Source organism: Bubalus kerabau, chromosome 22 (assembly GCF_029407905.1).
Source record: "Bubalus kerabau isolate K-KA32 ecotype Philippines breed swamp buffalo chromosome 22, PCC_UOA_SB_1v2, whole genome shotgun sequence".
NCBI lineage: Eukaryota > Metazoa > Chordata > Mammalia > Artiodactyla > Bovidae > Bubalus > Bubalus kerabau.
This window is the reverse complement of record NC_073645.1, coordinates 52,370,726-52,393,714: the sequence shown is the minus strand read 5'-3', so window position 1 is coordinate 52,393,714 and position 22,989 is coordinate 52,370,726. Positions and strand designations below refer to the sequence as shown.

At 52.0% G+C, this 22,989-nt stretch overlaps 1 protein-coding gene across 1 annotated transcript in view; it reads left to right on the top strand.

Moving 5' to 3' along the window:
* The window catches only part of TCERG1L (transcription elongation regulator 1 like), a 196,235-nt gene that overhangs the window by 159,880 nt on the left and 13,366 nt on the right, over positions 1–22,989 (top strand). Inside the window, exon 9 of the mRNA XM_055560279.1 lies at positions 13,132–13,267. Within this exon, the coding sequence (XP_055416254.1) occupies positions 13,132–13,267 (136 nt within the window). The remainder of the gene's footprint in view (positions 1–13,131; positions 13,268–22,989) is intronic.

Here is a 22,989-nt window from a genome sequence, read left to right as displayed (position 1 = left end):
TACACAACCTGCGCTCACTCTGGGTGAAGTTTCGCCCTTGTGGGCCTTTTCCCGAAGCTCCCTCCCCACCGGGCCCGCTCCCTGGCTCAGAGCTCGTCACCGTCCGGGCTGACGCTGGCATCATCTTGGCCCCTTTGTCCCTTTGGGGAAGGTCATTGCCAGTACACCCAAGGACTCCTCAAGTGTCTACCTGCTTTTGTGCGTCTTTATGTAGCAGGTGCTGGCCTAACTAGTAAGAGGCCAGGCTCCGGAGAACCTGCCGGAATCAGTCCATTTCACCTTCCCTTTTGTATATGTGATGTCATTTCTTTTATCAAAAAGCACGTAAGTGCTCCTGCCAAGTATGACTGCAGCTGCCATATCCTGGCCTCCAAAGCACGAGGCAGGTTTTGAACGCTGCTGCCTGCTCCCTGCATCCTTTGTGCATCCTGGCCCTTTCATATACATTTTGGACATTGTTATGCAAATGGGGTTAAATCAGCTGTGTCTATAATTCAGATCCAAATGATACTTTTCCTAACATTCCCTGGGAAGAGAAATATGTCACAGTGACAAGCTTTCAAATTACCCAAATATTTTCAGCTACCGGTGAGTGCCGTTCCAGACGCTTGTTATTTACTGTTTCATTGGAGGTGTTTGTGATGCACGATTGCGTGAGTCCCTGGGACCGGGAAATTGATTGTTTGCCTCTCCCCTTTGTGTGCAGCGCCCCGGAGGTTCTGCTGGTTTCCCACCTGCCGGTTTTTTTTATAGTTCAGACCTGCTTTTCAAATGCACTATTTAAAGAACTTAGATTTATTTCAAATAATTGAGTGGAATTATTTGAAGGATTCAGCAAAAGTGTGTCATTTGGTTTAAAAACTAGAGTGAGATTATCCACAAAACGTGTTAGAGAAGAAATTGCTGGCGGCACGCATGTCTCCCAGCCCCTTTTCCATGTGCCAGGTTCTGCCAGTTGCTGAGCCAAGGGATTCCTGCTAAATTAATGGTTTTCCATAGCAAGACAGGGTGAAATTGCTCTTGTGAGTTTTCAAATATCATTGGCCCCACAGCTTTAGAAATTTATTTATGTTTTTATGCCATTTGGTATAGAAGTGTTTTACTATAAGTGACCCAAAGAAATCTCGGTCGGAAACATTGTTCTTTTCTTTAAATTTATCTACCTATTTGTTGTTGGCTGCGCTGGGTCTTCACTGCTGCGCACGGGCTTTCTCTACTTGCGGTTAATGGGGCTCCTCTCTAGTTGTGTGTGGGTTCCTCATTGCAGTGGCTTCTCTCGTTGTGGGCACAGGCTCTAGGCTCATGGGCTTCAGACGCTGCAGCTCCCAGACTCTAGAGCACAGGCTCAGGAGCTGGTGCGCAGGCTTGGTTGTTCCCCTGCATGAGGGATCTTCCCGGACCTGGCATTGAACCCGAGGCTTCTGCGCTGGCAGACAAATGCTTAACCTCTGGACCACCAGGGAATTCCAGAACATTGTTCATTGCGGTAAACTTTGAGGACACCCAGTTGATGGCCTTGGAGGTAAGAAGTTGACCTTGTAGAGTAAAACCTTGACATCAAACAGGCGCTTCCATGGGATCATCTACAGCTGTATCTGGAGACTGAAGAGCATGAAATTAGCAAGAAGTTCCCCTGGGGGCATTTTTCTGTTTTCCCCAAATATACCCTCCATTATGCTCCTCTTCACAAACCAAGATGGCCAAGGCACACCCAAAGCATGTCCCCTGGACTGAGCTGCAATTCTGCATCCTACTCTGGGTCAGAGAGCCTCTGTCTAGGTTGAAAGAAGCAACACCATCACCCAAAAGACAGGACAAGACAAAATAATTTAGTGTCTGGAGGCTTCGCAGCCACCACCCCTGAGTCTGTCCCCAAATCAAGCCCACACCTAGAGAGAGTCAACTGCGTGAGAGAAAAGGAAACACTCTTTTTATCCTCCGACAAGTATATGTTTATGCTGCCCCCACCCCACCCCAGTGCAAGGGCTATGGTCAGCGAGTGTGGGCAGCGAGGAGGGGCCAATGTGCTGAACCCTGTCTTCATACGAACCATGAGTTGAGCCCTTTCACTTCCACATTCATGGGTTTCCAGAATCCCCCCAAAAATTAGCTACTGAGAACGTGTGAGCATGGCTTCTCTGCACGCTATAAGATAGTGCTAGAAAACATGTGATTCCAAATTAAGATTGCTGTAAAACTATATCTTTAAAACATCCAAGAAAACAAGAGACTGAGCTGCACTCCAATATGAGTGTGGAGTCTGGTTTTCTTCAGGACAAGATTGATGGGACACTGTGCATCTCTTTGTGGCCTCAGACTTGCATGGACAATGAATTAATATCCACTTTCCTATGCTGACCTACCTGTAATGCAGGAGACTCAGCTTTGATCCCTAGATCTGGAAGATCCCCTGGAGAAGGGCAGAGCTACCCACTCCATTATTCTTGCCTGAAGAATCCCAAGGACAGAGGAGCCTGGCGGGCTACAGTCCATGGGGTCACAAAGAGTCAGACACGATTGCGCACACGAGCATCTCGAGCTCCTACCTTGTACACAGGTCATGAGTCTAGTCAACCAGTTGTTTCTCTAGAGAGCCCTGCAGTTTTGTGAATAGCCTGCGCCCTGAGTCTTCAGGGCCTCCTACCTGAGCCAACGGACACTCCATGGATGCCTGGCTACGAGAACATTGTGTGCACGTAGGTCACTTGCCATGAGATTTTAGTTTGTCCTTTCAGATTGAAGCATCAATATTCCCTGGCATTTATTTTCTACCCAAAAAAGATTATGAGACTTGTGGATTTCTGAGAGGGAGACCAGACGTCAGCATAAATCCTGAGGCCCATACATCACCCCTCGCTCGCTACAGCAGGTGCCGTTTCTTGGAGTTTGAGTGAATGGGTTGAGTTCTGCTCCCAGTTTCTATGAAGCTTTTCACCCTCATGGAGGTAAAGCTGAAATCTGGCAGCCAGGAGACCCCTCTGGAATCAGTTCTAATAGAGCTCTTGACCTTGGGGCTTCGTCACTGGTCCTTCATCAGATCTCTCAGCCTGCCTCTCACCACCTTTGACCCTGGTGTTCAGTAAGCACTTGGCCTTCAGCAGTTGTCACGAATTCCCCTGTAGCAGATACAACGAGAGCAGCAGGACCTTCCCAGGGCCCTTGCTTTCTGGCAGCAGACGCGAGGCTCTGAGATGAAGTCAGGGTCTGTCTTTCCTTGCCAGACTGGGGTGGGGGGATCTGTTGCAGAATCTTCTTCTTCGGGGGCTCCATTCAGCAGTCGAGAGCACACCCAAATGCTCCTGGAGTAGTAAGTGTGCAGTCATCTAGGAGAGTCTCTCCTCTCATCTCCCATGAGGAAGAATGTATTTCCGCTCTTTATGGTAATTCATGGTTTGAAAAAAAAGAAACTGAAGTTGCTCAGTTGTGTCCGACTCTTTGCAACCCCATGTTCTATAGCCCACCAGGCTCCTCCGTCCATGGGATTTTCCAGGCAAGAATACAGGAGTGGGTTGCCATTTCCTTCTCCAGGAGATCTTCCCGACCCAGGGATTGAACACAGGTCTCCCGCATTGTAAGCACACACTTTATCGTCTGAGCCACCAGTGAAGTCCCTTAAACTATTAATTCATAGTTCAGTTTGTTCAAGCCTGTGATGCCTCCTGCTGGAACGTGTGCTCAGCTTCATGCAGCAGGTAGAGGAGGTGGCCTTTGCTGCTTCAGTGATGGGAAGGAGGCAGGGTGTCTGGACCTAAAGAGGCTGGAGCACAATGGGAGACATACTCTCAGCGCCCGGAGGAGCTGGAGAGACCTGGGAGCGGAGGGGAAAGGCAACCCGCACAGCCAACAGGCCCGGCCGCCACGATTCCTACTAAAGCAAACATCCTCAGATGATGGGCGGGGCTGGTCTATGGCTCTGAGTCCATCCAGCTGTTAGACACTTGCTGGGAAAGGCCCAGCACAGAGCAAATGACCCCAAACGCCCAAAGAAGAAGTTTATTTGCCCATTTTTAACTTTTTACTATGGAAAAGTTCTATGTAACAATGGAACAGGATATTTAACTCCCATATACACATTTCCCAGTTTCAACAACTATCTCAAGGTCAGTATTGATCATCTTTAGTTCTCATTACCCCTCAACTCAGAATGTTTTGAAGCAAACCTCAGCTATTGTTTAAATTTTATTTGTAAGTATATCAGGACACATGACGAATCTATAGTCACACCTAAAAAATAAATGACAAATGTTACCAAACAACTTACTGTTATCAAGTAGCTTCTCGGACATTGCTCAGATTTCCTTGACTGTTTTATTTTAAAACTTTATTTTTCAAGTCAAGATTGTTTGTACATAGCCCTCCATGACTCTCTCCGAAATTTATTTTTAGTCCAAAGGTTTGTTCCCTTTTGCTCCAGCTTTTTTTTTTTTTTTTTTCATTTGTTTTTAAAGACATCAGAATTTCTTCTTAACTGTGGAATAGCCCACAGTCTGGACCTTCGCTCGTGGATTTCACTGGATCTCCAAGGTGCGCTTTAACTGGTTCTTCTGACCTGGTAGGTTCTGCAACTCTATAGCAGATCTGGAGGCTGTATCAGTTCGAGTTTGATTAGTATTTGGGCAAGAATCCTTCATGGTCATATTGAGTTCCTTCTGTCAAGAGGCATCTGATGTATGATCCTCTGTCTTCTGTGATGTGAGCAGGTGACTTGCCCTCATCCTTTCTTTCTAAAAGGACTTTTTCATGCTAATATTTTAATTATATTATCTCATTTGCATTTAGCACCTTGACAACTTTCATAAAGAAAAACATACCTTTATAGACCATTTGGTTCCCTTGAGGTGAACTTCAAATAGAAAACCCAAAGTAAATGATTGATTCCTTCCCTTTAATTTTTGGAGAACAAAATGGCAGCCCACTGCAGTATTCTTGCCTGGGGAATTCCATGGACAGAAGACCCTGACGGGCTACAGTCCATGGGGTCGCAAAGAGTCAGACATGACTGAGCAACTTTCACTCATCACTCACTCCCTTTAATACTGATTCTCAAAATACTGTGTCATTCCTCTAGTGCCATTCTCCAGCAATGACAGATTCATTATCAATTCCTAGATCTACACATAGTTGGTATGTTTCAATCCGTCTTCATTTTTAATTTTAGCCTTTAAGAGACAGAGTGTGTCTCTGTCTTGGTGTTTCTCAGGTAGTTATCAGGTAGGATGTGCACTTTTTCAAAATGTAGGCGTGCATCTGTTCTATGTAAAGGTATTTTCCTTGAATTATTTTTAAACGTTTGTTCTATTTCATTGCTTTGAGTTTCCATATTGGTGACGCCAAGTACGCTGCTTGGCCCCCAAAGTGTTTCTTCCCCTCTTATTTCCAATTTCTTGGATCTCTGGGATGTCTTTCCTATCTTTCTTTGGTCCAACATCCCGTTTCCCACTGAATTTGTCTGTTCTGATATGTGCTGCTATTTCATAGCACCCACCATCTTCTTTGAAAACTTTAGCTCCTATTCAAAGAATCAGGTAGTTTCATCGGAGCGTGGGGCTGTCTTCCCGCTTCTTCTGCCTGTGTGCTCGTCTAGGCTGCGTTCTCCTCCTGTTCTCTCGCTGACCCGATGTGGGGCCAGACGGTGACCATCGCTGCAGCTCCAGGTGAACGGAGTGGCTGCAGGAGGATGGAGACCCGGGATGGCCTTGCTGGCTCTGGGCCCTGGTGCCACCTCTCGTGCCACCACGCTGTGTGACTGTGCCCTCCGCTTCCTCAGGTTCCCCGGGCCGCCTCTCCCTTTCCTTGATATCTTATCTAAAGATTGTTAAGATTATGCTGGCGTCTGTTTCTCCAAGTTCATCCCTGGTTTTATCCTGCAAGCGGCACCCTGCTCCCTGACCCCCATGGGTCACCTTGGCCCCTTCGCAGTTAGTAGCCCAGAGGCGCCTCCAGCTTCAGTGTCCCTGCTCTCAGAGGCCACAGCCAGCGGCTGCTCCTCCTTCCAGGGCGTCACAGACTCCTGGGGGTCAGGGCCGTGAGGCGGGCCTCTGGCTCCTCCCGGCTTCCCCGGGCGGCCGCAGATGCCCTGAGGGTCCCTGGTGCCCTGCTTACAGTGTAAGTTCTGGGGACCCCTCGCCCCGTAATTTATGAGGACGCTGTCTGCAGGTTCTTATTCTGACAGCTCTGCCTACTTTTGTGTGAGGACTCGCGTGGATTAAAAAGCATCCTTCGCTGCATTTCACATCAGGAGGCCTTAAGTCTCGGGACAGGCAGCCCTAAGCATCCTGTGTCACATGACGGATGCGATCGGGCCATCACGTGTCCTCCAGGGCCCCCAGGCTGACTCTGGCTGCAGCCGGCGGGGGCGGGAGGGGGGTCTGGGCTTCGCTGTTGCCGTGACAGGAGTGACGCAGCAGCCTCTGTGAGATGCACCCACACCCTCAGGCTGAGGCCCCCGGCCGCTTCTCAGGGCTGAGCGCCTGCTGACCTCACGGATGCAGCTAGAAACTGCCTACGTACGAAAGGCACGGTGGGACGGACGCTGGTGGGCCTGGCCCTGTCTCCTGTCACCTGTTGGGTGAGATCGCTGGTGCTCTGAGGCCACCAGTGTGAGTCCCCAGGCGAGGGAGGCGGCCGCACAGGGTCCGGGACCCACCTGAGGACCTCTAATCTCCAGGGGATCCTCTCAGCTTTAGCTGACAAGTCCTTAAGACGACCATGTAGCGCCTGCAGGGTCGGGCTGGGGGCAGACGTGGGGTCGGGCTTTCTCCAGCAGCACGGTCGCCTGTCTCTGGACCTGGGGAGCCTGCTCTTGGTGCTCACAGGGGCTCCTCCCCACCCCAGAGGGGCTACCTGCCAGCATGGAGACATGCCTTCCCAGGCGGCCTCCCCGGGAAGGAACGCTGGCCTCCAAGACCAAGCGTGCCTGCAGCTGGCACCCCTCCATCCCTCCCAAGGCCCGTGCTGACTGGGCTTCGGGGAGGTGGGGGTCATGGGGGGTCTGCTCACTTCCTCATCCCCTCCCTCCACCCGCGTGACTCCTGGTTCACAGCGCTCTGAGCACATGGAAAGAAAGCCTGGGTGAGTGTGGTCACCCTCGTGGAAGGGCTGCTTGGCCTCTGGAGAGCAGAGAGGAGCTCCGTGACCCCCAGAACCCCTCCCGGGCAGGTGTCACTGCATCGGGGGTTGGGGGTGGGGCCAGGGCAGGACGAGCAGGGCTGAGGGGAGCAGGGAAAGGATGGGCATGAGGGGCTTAGCCAGGTGGTCAGCAGTCAGACAGGGCAGAGGGCAGTGAACTCCGGCTGGAGAAGGAGTACCTGAGGTCTGAAACAGCCCAGGCCACAGCCTGGAGGCCTCAGCCTGCTCCTCCAGGGGGTTCTGTGTCTCTGCCCATGTCAGGGCCTCATCTCTGCCCATCCTGGAACCTCGTCCTGCCCATCTTAGAGCCCCATCCATGCCATCTTAGAGCCCCATCTCTGCTCATCTTATAGCCCCATTTCTGCCCATCTTAGAGCCCCGTCCCTGCCCATCTTAGAGCCCCATCTCTGCCCATGTCACGGCCCCATCTCTCCTATGTCAGAGCCCTGTCCCTGCATACTGTGGGGCAGGGCTGCTCTATCAGGCCGGGGACAGCGCTTCCTGCTCAGCTCCCATGGCTCCCTGATTGGGGTGAGAGCCCGGATGTGCCGTGGGCCATGACTCCATCCTGGCGGGGCATCCTCCTCAATGCCAGCGTTGGCTTTGAGTCTGGACCTCCACATAGGTGGGCAGTGCCGGCTGAGCTGGTGCCCTGCACCCCAGCCCAGCCGGGGGCCTGGAGACCACCTGACTGATGGCCCAGTCTTCTGACGGCAGCCAAAGGCACCCTCCCACTCTACAATAGCGAGGCTAAAAACTAGAGAACACAGATCTTTCCAAGTTGGCCTCATCGGAAGACCATTTGTTACAAGCCACATGACAGAGTGTCTGAGGCCCCATAAGGCAGAGATTCACAGAAACTTTGATTCCTGCAGAATTTTATATCATGTCTCACACCGGAGTTACAGCCTGGCAGCATTTTGATGATAAATTCCTAGCCCTCTTTGCCAGAGGAAAGAACAGATTCTCCCATCGATTAAATTAAATAAAAGATGAGATGTCATCCGGCTGAACAGAAGGCTGGAACCCAGCCTGGGGAAGGGTTGGTGGGGATCGTCAGAAGCGCCAGAGACAATGAAGGGGAAGCATCACCACGGCTGCCATCACCATGATTGTCACCGTCGTGTCACCGCCGTCCTCACCATCACAACATCACCACCAGCATCACCATCATCATGAAGACCATCACCATCGGCATCAACACCATCATCAGCATCACAACATCAGCACCGTCGTCACCACCATCAACGTCACCACCGTCACCTTCACCACCATCACCACCATCACCATCACGTCACCATCACGTCACCATCAACGTCACCATCACAACATCAGGACCGTCGTCACCACCATCACCATCACTGTTTTCAGACCTGTCATTGTGCTGAGGAACCTACATGCCTCATCTAAGTTCTCCCAGCTGTACAATGAGCCTCACAAGGTTGTGAGAAGGACTAAATGAGGTGGTGCAAGTAAAGTGGGAGGAGAGGGTTTGACCGTGTTTTCAGCAAGTATCAGGCGTGCTCTGATGGGGCCGCAGGGTCTCTGGGCTGCGCTGTGCTCCTTATCCCTGTCCTTCACCTCAGGCGGCACCTGGCATCTGGTGCCCCACCTGGAATAATGAATAATCATAAAAAGCACACCAAGGAAATAGGCATTCAGGAGTTGTTTTATGTCCAGGAATCATTTAGGAAGATGCAAGCCTATGGATCTCAGCTCCTTGGGATCTTGAGGATAAATAACCACATGTCCAAGTTCTGTGCCCTGGCAGGGAACTCATGTCAGCTGCCGGGGACCTGGACCCCACCCTGGCGGACCCGCTGGCCAGGCACGAGGAGGGGCAGAGGAGCGAGTCAGGGATTTGGGCAGCGGGAGCCGCAGGACACGCCACCCTTAACCCTTTGGGTCTCGGAGCAACAAGCCCCAGGTGATGGCTGTGGCAGGAGTAGACACAGTTCCTGCCGGCCAGGGCTTTCCAGACCTCTTGGTGGGCACGGTGGCCATCCTGCCCCTGCTCATCAGTAGCAGGAAAGGGAGGTTGTCACCTGCAGGGAGAGGCTGGTGGGACCCACCAGCAGCATCTGCTTTTGGCATTTCCTGCTGCACGTTTTTATGAATGAATTGGACAGAGGTGCAGGAGGCTGGCTTATCACATCTATGGGGACTGCAAAATTGGGAGACAGAGCTAATAAACTGATGGCAGAATCAAGATGTTTAAATATTTCAACAGGACTGAAAAACAGGCTCACATTAGCATCACAGATGGAGGCGTGTCGGGATCTTCCTGTTCAAACTGTTTTTCCAAAGACGCGGTCCAGCGTGCTCCCATCACCTGCCCCATGCAGCAGGGGTGCATGCTGAGTCAGTGGGAGGGGCCTTAGATCTGGAGAAGCGCACCTTCCACTGGGCGGCTGCTGCGAAGAACGCCGCCTTCTGAGTCAACCTCTCCCGCCCTCTCTCCACCCCTCCTCCCTTCTTTTCTTCCTTCTCTCTCTCCTCACCTCCCCTTGTAGACTGGACAGTAAAAGAAATACCAAAAACAAAAAACACTCCTTTGAACTGTAACAGGCTGCTGGTCCGTGGCCATAATTTCTTCACCAAGGCGATCATTCCAACCCCAGAATGGCCGTGCTGCGAACCATTCAGGAAGCAGAAGAGGCGAGTCTGTGGGTCCAAGAACTGGCCTCTAGGCAGGGACAGAAGTACCAAGGCCAGTGGCCTGAGTCCCTCTACCCCAGATAAACACAGGAAAGTCTGTCGTCTGCCAAAGAACTTGCTGCCTCTGGAATCCTGCTGTACTGCGTCTGGTCTCGAGCATCCACCGGAAGCCTGCGCTGCCCTGGGCTCACCGGCAGGGTCAGAAAGCCCTGACACACGTCTCATGAGCGGTTCAGCTGCTGGAGCTCCGAGGCCGTTCTGGGGGAGGGGCGGGATGGGAGCAGGAGGTGGGCAGAGCTCAGGGCGGGGCTTGGCCCCCTGTCTCCTAAGGGGGTGCAGGGGACATGCCCCTCCCCTCGCAGCAAGGAGACCCCGGCCCTCGGTGGTCCCCATCCGCACAACCACCCCAGGACCCGGGTACCCAGCCGGGCCCCTGGGGACAACTCCTCTCACCCTCTGTATGATGTTGACTTTACTCTATTTTTCAGTATTAGGATTTACTTTTAGTACCAAGCTTTTCAGACTTAGGATGTAAAAAATATTTTTAGCCAAGTTTGCCTTTGCTTTTGATTGACTCTAATTGAACCGATTGCTTTGCAGTCTGGAAGGCGTCCAGTGGTTCTGAACAAAATATTTCGTGGAAAAAGCTATAATCCGTGATCATCACATGTTCCTATTAATCTTGTTTCGAGTTACAACAATGCAAGACTTGTTTCCACACTTCTATTTTTAACTAATGAAAATTTATTACAAAGAAATCCTAATTATACCCTTTGGAGTGTGATACAATGGCAAATCCACTGGCAATTTTCTTTTTTCAAAATTCCACATAATGGCATAAGAAGCGAAGAATGTAAGTTCTGAAATTGTTGGTTTATAAATAAGATTCCCTAATGGGCTGAACAAGCAGGTTGTTTTTCTTTGCACATTCTGTGTGAGGTTGGATTAATCCACATTATAACCCTGATGCGTGGCAACGCTTGTTAGATGTAGCACATGGTATATATATTCCACGTCCCTAGCAAGTCCCAAACTGCTAACCTGCGTGTCTTCACGGCACCCTGGTCAGAGCTGGAGAAGCTGCAGCCTTGGTGGGTGTCAGGAGGTGAGACTGCCCTGGCTGGGTAGTTAAATGACTGTATGACTTAATGGGAGCTTCCCAGGTGGCACCAGTGGGAAAGAACCCACCTGCCAATGCAGGCGATGTAAGAGACTCGAGTTTGATTCCTGGGTTGGGAAGATCCCCTGAAGGAGGGCATGGTCACCCACTCCAGTATTCTTGCCTGGAGAACCCCACAGACAGAGGAGCCTGCTGGGCTATGGTCCATAGGGTCACAAAGAGTTGGGCATGACTGAAGCGACTTAGCATGCAGCACCCGTTACCTGGATGGTTGTCTCCTCCTCCCCAAATGCGGGGATAGAGACATGCCCAGAGCATCCTGTGCATTGCCCTGGCCTCTGTTCCTACGTGCTGGGAGCACCTTCCAAGTGGTGACAACCACAAATGTCTGCAGACGCTGCCACAGGCCCCCCGGCAGCAGACCACCTGGGAAGCCCTGATCGTGACCTACATTAGGAAACCCGGACGTGCATGCTGTGCGTGCCTCTCTCCCCGCAATTCCTGGGGTGTGGCGGGCTTTTGAAATGCACGTGCCCCGCTGTTCCGGACCTGTGAGCACCCAGGATGCGAGGAAGTCATGGTGCTTCCCAGCGCATTTCTCTTTAGGACTTCTGGGAAAGGTGGCCTCTGATCAGTTGCACTTGCCTGTTGACATCACTGCCTGCAATCCTGGTCCTGGAGGGTGGGGGAGTTGTTGTTGTTCAGTCACTAGGTCGTCCAACTCTGTGTGACCCCATGGACTGCAGCACACCAGGCTTCCCTGTCCTTCACCATCTCCTGGAGCTTGCTCAAACTCGTCCATTGAGTCGGTGATGCCATCCAACCATCTCATCCTCTGTCTCCCCCTTCTCCTGCTTTTGATCTTTCCTAGCATCTGAGTCTTTTCTAATGAGTCAGCTCTCTGCATCAGGTGGCCAAAGTATTGGAGTTTCAGATTCAGCCTCAGTCCTTCTGATGAATATTCAGGACTGATCTCCTTTCGGATGGACTGGTTGGATCTCCTTGCAGTCCAAGGGACTCTCAAGAGTCTTCTCCAACACCACAGTTCAAAAGCATCAGTTCTTTGGCGCTCAGCCTTTTTTATGGTCCACCTCTCACATCCATACATGACTACTGGAAAAAGCATTTCTTTGACGATGCAGACCTTTGTCAATAACGTGATTCTCTGCTCTTTAATATGTTGTCTAGGTTTGTCATAGATTATCTTGCAAGGAGCATCTTTTAATTTTGTGGCTGTACCCACAGAGGGGTCTGGGTGTCAGAGCCAGGATGCCTTTTGGGCAGCAGGGGTCCAGTCGGCACCTTAGGAGATGGGAAGAGGCTGGTTGAGGGTGAGGTGCTGGGCGGACCACTCCCAGGCAGGGCCGTGTCAGAGAGCAGGAGGGAAGGAGGTGGCAGTAACAGTGTGTGTTTGGTCAGATGCTTTCTTCCAGCAGCGAGCATCAAGGTGTGGTAGAGGGAGGTTTCCAAGTGCTTCCAATACGAGGAGTAGAACCACAAAGACCCCCGTCAGATGGGCAGTTAGACAAATGATGCGAGCTACCGGGTTGCTGATTCATAAAAGGGGGCTCTCTCTCCTTCCTCTGGGCCGCGTCGCCTGGCCCTTGCTGTGCCCACGCTGGGCCCTGCTTCCTCCCTGTGGCCACCCCAGGCTCCGGTCACTTAGCTCTCCGTGTCCTTTGCAGAGTCCCCAGGCTGTGGTCCTGTCTCACTGCCGTCACTAAATCCTCCCTTTTGGGCTAAACCCCCAGACAGTGCTTTCTGCCCTCCGGGTGTAGATAGAATGATTTCCCCATGACTGTCTTCCATGCCTTTGTCCAAAGTCAAGTCATCTCTAAAAGCCAAAGTGGAACCAGGTTCAAGATGCAGTGATTGGTTCAAGTGACAGATTGGCTCCGTCCGCTCAGGTGGCAGTGGCCTCTGGCGGGGAAGCTTTGGGGCCACTCGGCCTCCTTCCCAGGCCGTTCTGAGCGCTCTCAACCCTCAGGCCCCACCGAGGTCTCTCTCCGGACGTGCTGTCCTGTCGGGGCTTTGGTCTCCACTTTCTGCCCTAAACGTAGCAAAGCAGTTTGTATCCCAAGAGCCAAGTCTCATCTGAGCTGTGCTTTGCAAAGTGTTCAAAGATTCTGCTCCTTCCAGGGGCCTGGAGGGCTTTGAAAGGTGGCAGTGAGAATCAGGTGGGTCTCCAAGGTCTCGGTTGACTCTCTCTATCTTGTGCCCCGAAGGACGGAAGGCCACGTGAGTCCCAGGGCCGAGGAGGCGGAGAGACAGGACGTGGGTGCCAAGACACCCCTGCCACAGATCCTTCTGCCGCTGGAGGAGCGAGCGACCCACTTCCGAGACATGCTTCTGGAGAGAGGGGTAAGGGGGCCCTACTGTGGCCGCCTTGGTGGGGGTGGGGGGCGAACTGGCCATCATCCCCCCAGGACCACGTCCCCTTCCTCACCGAGCTGTGGATAGGCTGTGTGCAGGACATTCAGGGGCCAAAAGACACGTAAAGGGACCAGTCCTAGAAGGGAGCGAGGCTTTGGCGGGTGCGATGCGTCACGGGGTGGTTCTTGCCACCTGTCCATGGATGCGGCTGAGAGGTGAGCAGACGCAGGTCTCCTGGAAGGGACGCAGGATGCGGTGCTGGTCTGTGTCAATGGCCTTCCTACAGGAGCCCAGCCAGCTTCTGACGTCCAATCCTCCACGAGACGCGCCCTGCAGTGATCTCACTCAGGTAGGGGCTCGCACCCCTCTGGGTCAGCCCAGTGGGCCTCGTGCAGGTGGGCCGTCTTCATGGTTGTTGACTTCTGAATTGCCTTTAAATTGAAGGGGGACACGCATTTTATAATTGAATCTCCTTCCAATGGCTTTTATTTCCTGTTTGGCTTTTGGGTATAAAATGAGCCTGATACAGCAGTTCAGCCCAGTTGGGTTTCTTCTTAAGATGAGCCCGAACGCAGAAGGCAGTGATAGGAGCTGGTGTGTAATGATAATTATAATGAACACTGTACATGGCCTTGGCAATGCAAAAGCAAATTCCCTCTGCAGTCAGCACCCAGGGCAGGCTGCCTCCTGCGAGGCCCCTCCCAGAGCAGGTGCAGCTGCGAACTGAGGGGAGGGTGGTCTGTGGAGACCCCAACTCCCCCGGGGAGAGTCTGAGCAGGGCTGGCACCTGGGCAGGCAGGGCCCACAGGCTCCCCGGAGCTGAGCCGGTGTGAGCTCTTGAAGAATTAGGAGAAGGAGATTATCTCAGCCGCCCTCCGAGGGGCCCTTCGTCTCCTCTGCACCATGAATTTTAATGCATGCGTCACTTTATCTGTCTGGAGACACACTCAAAAGTAAAATATAGCCCTCGGCGCGAGGACCTGGAGGAGAAGCAGGCTTGTGATCTGAGTGGCAATGCCGTGTGTTCAGTGTGAAGTCACCAGGATGCCTAGGGGCACATGAGCTCACACGCACAGGACCCATCCCCGATGTGGACGGAGGGCAGCTTGTTTTAAAAACCATGATTTTAAGAGTTATATTTACTAGGTTAAAATGCTGTTTTAAAAGAGAATCCTTCTCCATGCAACTTTCTTCTTTCTTTCAAGATGTAGAGGTTATTTCATCACAAAATCCTGTAGGATGGGATGGCCTTGGAAGCAGCTGACGGTCTTGTGAGGGATGTATCTTTGTGTGTGTGTGTGTGCTGTGTGTAGAGGTGTGTGTGTAGAGGTGCATGTGTGTGTGTGCTGTGAGTGTACACACATGTGTCTGTGTGTATCTGTGTGTTCTGTGAGTGTATATATGTGTGCTGTGACTGTATACACGTGTCTATCTGTGTGTCGTGAGTGTATGTGTATGTCTCTCTTGTGTGTTCTGTGAGTGTATATATGTGTGTGTATATGTGCTCTGAGTGTATACACGTGTGTGTCTGTGGGTGTTTGTGTGTGTGTGTGCTGTGAGTGTGTACACATGTGTGTCTGTGTGCCCTGAGTGTATATGTGCATCTCTCTGTGTGTTCTGTGAGTGTATACATGTGTGTGTCTCTCTCTGTGTTCTGCAAGTGTGTATACATGTGTCTTTCTGTGTGTGTTCTGTGAGTGTATACATGTGTGTGTCTGTGTGCCATGAGTGTATATGCATGTCTCTCTCTGTGTTCTGTGAGTGTATATATGTGTGTCTGTGTGTGTGTGCTTTGAGTGCATACACGTGTGTGTATGTGTATGTGTGCTGTGAGTGTGCACACGTGTGTGTGTGCCATGAGTGTATATGTGCATCTCTTTGTGTGTTCTGTGAGTGTGTACATGTGTGTGTGTGTTCTGTGAGTGTATACGTGTGTGTGTGTGTGTGCTGTGAGTGTGTACACGTGTGTGTCTGTGTGCCGTGAGTGTATATGTGCATCTCTCTGTGTGTTCTGTGAGTGTATACACATGTGTGTCTCTCTCTGTGTTCTGTGAGTGTGTATACGTGTATCTGTGTGTGTGTGTGCTGTGAGTGTATACACGTGTGTGTCTGTGTGTGGTGTGTACTCCCTACCGGGCCCACCACAGACCCCACAGGGCCGATGGGCAGGGCTCCCCCGAGCCCTCCCCTCACTCCCTGCTCGGCCCTCACTGCCCTGTTCTCAGCCTCCCCACGTCAACAGCAAAGACGTGACCTCTCCCCCTGGCTAAGGAGAGGAGGCCAGGAGCACGGGCCAGAGTGCCAGGCTCTGGCCGGCCCGGCCCGCTGCTCCCACGCTGGAGAAGTGGGTCCGCCATCCAGTCCCAGGGGCCCCAGGAGGATGGAGCCGGCTGGGTTTAGACGCCGTCACTGCCACCCGAGGGCGCTGCTTGCTCCGCGGCCATCGGGCCAGCCTCAGGGTCCTGGAGGCTTGTGCCCAGTGTCACCGCCGGCCTGGGCCCTGAGCTGTCTCACTCGCCCTGCCCTCCTTGCACCTTGGCATGAGGTCTCTTTCCCGGGAGGCCCTCCGAGCCCGGCCTCCCCGCTCCCTGGCTGACACGTGGTGTCTCACGGCCGCTTGGTGTGCCTTCCTCGTTGCCGAGTCGCTGTGCTGGGTCCTGGAGGCAGGGGACTCTCTGATGCCCCACTGGGCTCCTCGAGCCCGGCTCCAGGCACTGGCTCCCAGAGGCGCTCAGTGACCTCCCAGGATTCCCTTCATGTCCAAGCCCCGGTCCTGCTGCATGTGCCCTGGGCCGTCCCAGCGCTGATCACAGAGTAGGCCCATGGAGCCTGGATGAGGGGTGTATCTCCTGGAGCAGCTGTTCTTCCTGTTTCCTTCTCCTCCACTCGTATGGCCCCAAAGCATTTGCAGGATAAGACATCACTCATGATAAAGCAGGCTTCTCTCCCCACAAAGTCGCCAAGAAGAAGATTCTTCTCTGCCGACCACAAGGGTGGAAGCGCCTGAGTCTTGCCACCATGCCTCTTCTGTTGGCAAGGATAGTGCAGAAATAGTCACAATTCTGAGGTCTGAATGAACCCAGCCAGTCTGCCCCAGTGGAATTAACTGAGAATTCCCAGAGAAGTGATGGCATCATGAGCATTTGAGAAACATATGCAGCCTTCATCTCATCAATGCCTAGGTTTCCACCTCTTTGTTTTGGAAACCACCCACGTCCAACTTATCTGCACAGCATGATATTAAGCCACTTGGAGGGTGAGGACTGGGGACCCCACCCCGCCCTCCCAAGGACACTGAGTCTACGTGGTCTCTGATGCACCCCAGAGCCCTCAGCTGAGCGATTTTACTAAGGGCGTGTTCAGTGCATTCTTGCCTCATTGAGCTGATTCCATCCAGCCTTGGTTCTTAGATATATTCACGTATGAGAATCAGCAAAAACAATGTGGAAACAGGAGGTACCAGCCCCAGTACTCTGGGTTTTCCCAGGAGACAGAGATGGGGGTGAAGCTGAGACCCTCATCTTACAAGGATTTCAGAAGAAGCCCACTTACCCCTCATGAATAGAGAAGACCAATCTGAATGTACTGCTGATGTCATAAAGCAATGCCCACATTTATGACTCTTGACTTTATAAAGTATGTCGGCAGATTTTATGAGTTACTCATGCTCAAGAGGCTTTGATGGCTAAGCCCATCAGATTTCTAGTTGCTTAAAAATGAGGCTGAAAAAGGTCACCTTTTTCATAGACTGAATGATTAATAAGATTTTTTATTGCATTTGTTCAATGCTTCAGCTCAGAGATTCATGTGCTTATAGAAAGAGGGAGCTAGGTGTGTGGATTTCCAGCAGTTTAAAAAGGGCATGGTTTGGGGTGTGCCGTGGGGATTTTGGCTTGGGGAAAGGCCTCCAGTTTTGTGGTTATGTGATATGTAGGTGGAAGGCTTTGTTTTTATCTACTTTCACTAGTATAAACCACAATAGAGTTCTCTTTAAACTTCAGTCTATAAAGGGCAGGATTAATTGAGTAGCAGCTGATTAATTTAACCCTGTCTATTTAGATAAATGCATTAGAGACATTTTATCGAGGGTCTCTTCCTTCTGCAAAATAGCCCTTGGGAAGTGGCTTTCCCAGAGGCCAGGAAAGAAAGACTGTTCCATAACCTTGAATCTTGATTCAGACACTGCCGGGCCCCTCTGCAGGGGAACCCTGGCCAGCTTTGCAGCTGCGGCAGCCTTGGGGAGACTGACTGGCACAGTGGCCAGCCCTGCAGCTGAGACCCCTGGACTTTGCATCTGAGTCTGTGTTGGAAAGAGGAATTCACAATCCACATACCCGCCCTGGCTGAGCCACAGGGCTCTCTCTCTGGGCTACAGAGTTGTTGGTGCAAAGGCAGCTCAGATGAGGAGCGGCTCTTCCCTGGTGCCCTCCTGCCATTGCGGCGGCCGTGCCTTCTCCCGTCTCCCAGGTGGGGGGCAGGAGCCCCTCCCCATGGCTGGCGTCTCGTGCCCCTTTGCCCAGATGCGTGGGTGGTGTTGCCTGAAGCAGTAGTGGCTGCTGGGCCAGGACCCGGGAGGGCTCGGTGCCCCTCACGCGCAGGCGCACATCCGGGCTGAGATGGCCCTGGAGGCGAAGCGCCGGAGTCGTGGCTCTGGAGTCCTGGAGACTGGCAGGCGCTTCTCCATGAGACGGATCCTTGCTCCTTAGGAAGCTTATCTGCTTCATGTTCCTATGGCAACTCTTCAAAGTCTCACCAGGCACATGCCACTAATAAAATAAGATTGTGCCATCGAAGGAGTGCACGTTCTTTATAGGAAAGATGCAAAATTCAAAGAACAGAAATAAAAATCACCTGGAGTCCTAAGACACAGTTATTGCCATCAATGCATCCCTTTCCTTCTAGTCTTTTTATCCTAGAAACAGATTTTAAAGCAATAGCAAAATCAAACATTCGTATTATATAGTACAATACATATCATACAGTATAGTTATATAGTATAACCAGGATTGAACCACGGTTAAACGTGGCTGAACCAATGTTTTATTTATTTGTCTATTAACTCGGGCTGTGCTGGGCCTTCACTGCCTGCAGGCTTTCTCTAGCCGTGGTGCAAGGCTGCTTATCGCGGCGGCTCCTCTCGTTTCAGAGCACAGGCTCTAGAGTGCTGTGGGCCTCAGCAGTTGTGGGTTGAGGGCTCTAGAGCTCAGGCTGAGCAGCTGTGGCGCCGTGGAGCCTCGCTGCTCCTCGGCACGTGGCGTCTTCCCTGACCAGGGATCAAACCCGTGTCCCCTGCATTGGCAGGCAGATTCTTCACCACTGGATCACCAGGGAAGTCCCATTTGTTTTTAAAAGATAGGTAATTTGATAAGGTTCAACCTAATTTATACATTTGTATACTATTTTCTCCTTTGAAGCAGTTTTAAAATATTATAAACTTTTGGAAACATTTTTCATGAGGATATAATTGTCAGTTCATTGTCCATTCAAAGCACCCTCATTTTCATTCATTTAGTCTGCTACCCAATTTTGCTAGTTTAAATAGTATTCCGATGACCGTACTGATGCATGAACATTGGTTTATGTGTGTGTGGGGTTGCTTCCTGCGTGCCGTCAACATCTGACCTGTATTATCAAATTGTTTTAGAAGAAGTTGTTTTCGCACAGTGTATTCTCCCAGCAGTGTTTGAAAGTTCCTGAAGATTTGTTTTCTCAGCACGCTCCACCACCACTGAATAGTGAGAAGTATACATATTTACTGCTTATTATTTTTTGAATCTCATGGTTCCTTCCCTTTGATTTTTGTTTTCTCTTGGCTTTTGTGCTGTGATTCTTCTTTCCTGAATTAACTGCCACAGTTTTTGGTGATTCCACTCTGCAGATATTACTGTGGTCACCTCTCTATTAGTGATTAGACAGCGGTCTAACAAGAAGATGACCCGAGGGGCAGGGCACGTGGACCACCCACTCTAAGCTTAAGATGGGAGTATAACTAGCCGTAGTGTGAAAACTAAGTTAGGTGAGATATTGTGGAATAACAGTGCAAAATTTTATTTACTGATCAAAATACACACACACACACACATACACACATAATACAGAAAGTGGTAAAACACCCTGAGCACTGGGAGATGGGGTCAGTCAGTCAGTCAGTTCAGTCGCTCAGTCGTGTCCAACTCTTTGCAACCCCATGAATCGCAGCACGCCAGGCCTCCCTATCCATCACCAACTCCCGGAGTTCACTCAGACTCACGTATATCAAGTCAGTGATGCCATCCAGCCATCTCATCCTCTGCCGTCCCCTTCTCCTCCTGCCCCCAATCCCTCCCAGCATCAGAGTCTTTTCCAATGAGTCAACTCTTCACATGAGGTGGCCAAAGTACTGGAGTTTCAGCTTTAGCATCATTCCCTCCAAAGAAATCCCAGGGCTGATCTCCTTCAGAATGGACTGGTTGGATCTCCTTACAGTCCAAGGGACTCTCAAGAGTCTTCTCCAACACCACAGTTCAAAAGCATCAATTCTTTGGCGCTCAGCTTTCTTCACAGTCCAACTCTCACATCCATACATGACCACTGGGAAAACCATAGCCTTGACTACATGGACCTTTGTTGGCAAAGTAATGTCTCTGGTTTTGAATATGCTATCTAGTTTGGAGATGGGGTAGAAGTCAGCAAGTCCCAGAGTCTGGGGGTGGGCACCCAACCCCTCTGTCATTTCGGGCTTCACCTGGGGGTCACCTGGCTCACGAGACCTCTCCACATGCTGACCATTCCCTCTAAATTTAAGGTTGGAGCATCGCCAGGGGCAACACTGCACCAGGGAGGGGTGGGGTCAGGAGGAAACCCCCGCCCCTGCTTCCTGCCCCGTGACTGGATGAATCGCAGGCGGCCGGGCAGGTCCTACATGCTCCTCCAGGGTTCCCCTGAGGGGTGGCTCCCGGGGGGACCTGCTCTCTCCTGCATCACCCTCAGCCCGTCTCCTTCCCCGCGTCGGTGGCCTGTATGCTTGGAATTACCTCCCAAACGTCAAGACGACCCTGCGTCCAGGCAGGCTGAGCCCGGAGCGCGGACTGCTCGCTGCATCCTGTGCTCTGCCCGCCTGGAGCCGCCTTGAATTGTCAGGAACTCCAGAGCCAGAAATAGAAGACACAGCTGTGCGTTCCGGGAAATTGGATAAAGAGGGTAATGGCGTGAGTGCTAATCACAAGGAACACGCCTCTGTCATCCGCAGAGCCGCAGGCAGCAAGGAGGAAGGAGCAGAGGCCCAGAGGAAGGGAGGGCGGGTGGATGGGGCGCGTGTTCACACCCGACCTTCAGGGTCAGGGCTGGGTGGGGGGGCGGTGGGCAGCCCTGCAGGGAGGGGAGGCGTGGAGTGCGCAGCTGACGGAGGTGGTGGTGTTGGGACCAGGCTGGGAGCTGGAGGTGGAGAGCCAGGAGAGCACCCCTGCCAGGCAGGCAGGCGGTGGGCCCTGACCCCTGGTAGGCGTGGACCCTGTTCCACGATGTGGCAGCCGCAGTCTTAGCTTGGGGACTGCTCCCCTGCCAGGGTCCACGCGGCGGCTCCTTCCCTGTGCCTGTTCTGAACGACAAGCTCTGGTGTCGGCCCTTGTAGAAATGGCAGGGAGCGCAGTTCAGACACTAAGGATGAGTCGGGGCGGGGGAGAGTCTGCCGGCAGGAGGCTGGGAGGAAGGAAGGGCCTGGCCACTAGCCCAGCCCAGGGGATGGCTGCCCAAGCTCTCCTGGTTCCCAAACGATGGTGATACTCCAGGATGGGCTCCAGGGGGAAGTCAAATAAAGACGTGTGTAAGCACTAGCCAGAGCCCTAACCTGGCGGCGTGGGCCATGTCCACACGCACTGGCACCAGCACGGAGCACCGACCTTTGCCCGTGGCAGGGTGTCACCCGGCATCAGCACCCTGAGGTGTTCAGATGCTTCTGGGAATATGTTGCCGACTGTCTGGAGATGATGTGAACATCACAGAACACAGCCCGGGAAGGGAGACGGAACCACCCCAGACCCAGCCAGGCTGCAGGGAAGGACTGACTTCCACAGGAGAGGGTCTAAAATGGGCTGAAGAATCCCACTATCCAGGACCAAACCACAGGTAAAATGCCACAGTATCAAAGGAAGGTCTATTAGGCAGATAAGGGATGAGGACCAAGGTGGAGAATGAAGGCCAAGTGGAGGCAAGAGGGTGCATTTGTCTCAGGGACCTGCTGCGTGGGCACATCCCGACAGTGGTCCCAGGACTCCCACCCTGGGACACCCATCCCAAATGACCCCATCCCTTGAGGGGGCTGGCCTGCGAATAGGATGGAGGCGTTTCCCTGTGATGCTGTGATAGTATGTTATGTAAGATGAGGCCTCATATATAGAGATTCTCCCACCCGTTTCCAGGAAGCCACCCTGTTGCAGAAGGGGCCACAGGAGTTTGGGGACTCCTGGGAATGGAGAAGGTCTCCCCACTGGCCTGCAGCAAGAAAGGGGAGGCCTTGGCCCTGTCCCACAGAATGAGCCTACCAGGACGTGCCTGCAGAAATACAGGCCTGGGGAGGGTGGTCTTCCATCAGGAGTGAGTCTCACGGTCGAGGCAGAAACAGTCATCAGGGTCCTTTGGGAAGAGTGGGTCTGGTGGACAAGGCCGTGCCCCCTGCAGGCACTGCCACACCCCGTTTCACACTTGACTGTCCAGCCTGCCCGTCGGCTCCAGCCTTGGTCAGGGGCCCCGTGCTCAGGCTGCCCCTCCCCAGCACTGCACCCTCCTCCACACGTCAGAGCATGCGCTGGCATGGCTGTCAGGTTATGTGACGATGTCTGTCTTCTCATCACAAATTAGTCTTTGTGGAAATGACTCTTTTTCCTTGCATGTTGTTCAGTTGCTAAGGCATGTCTGACTTAAGTCATGTCCGACTCTGACCCCATGGACCGCAGCACGCCAGGCCTCCCTGTCCCTCACTATCTCCCAGAGTTTGCCCAAGTTCGTGTCCTTTGAGTCGGTGATGCCATCCACCCATCTCATCCACTATTGCCCCCTTCTCCTTCCACCCTCAATATTTCCCAGCATCAGGGGCTTTTCCAGGGAGTTGACTCTTCACATCAGGTAACCAAAGTATTGGAGCTTCAGCTTCAGCATCAGTCCTTCCAATGAATAATCAGGGTTGATTTCCTTTAGGAATGACTGGTTTGATCTCCTTGCCTTGTATATAGATTGTAATTTCCTAATTTCCTTTGGAGCCAAGGATGATCTCTCTCTCTCTCTCTCTCTCTCTCTATATATATATATATATATATATATTTTTTTTTTTTTTTAGTTTGTTATACATCTAGAACTCCAAAAATTCTCATCACACTCGTGGAGTCAGTGATACCAGTTCTTAATAATCACCTGCCTTTTGTACAGAGCTGGAATCTTGAAGGGGTTTTTAGGGCTCTGTGTGATGGACTGACCCCATCTGACTGGGCTGAATTGAAGTTGACCATCCCTTCTCTTATGTCCACCTTAATGCTCACATGGTCAAGCATCAGCTCTGGCCAAACAGAGGGACCATTCTGCCCTGATGTTCTTCCAGAGTCCCCCCAACCCCCTCACCCAGCCATGACATGTCAATACTTCACCATGTTCTTAATCAATTGAGAAAGATCCCTGGATGGAGCTTGGTTCACCCTGCCCATAAAAGAGCTCATGAGTTTTAAAAAGAATTTTGATTTTTA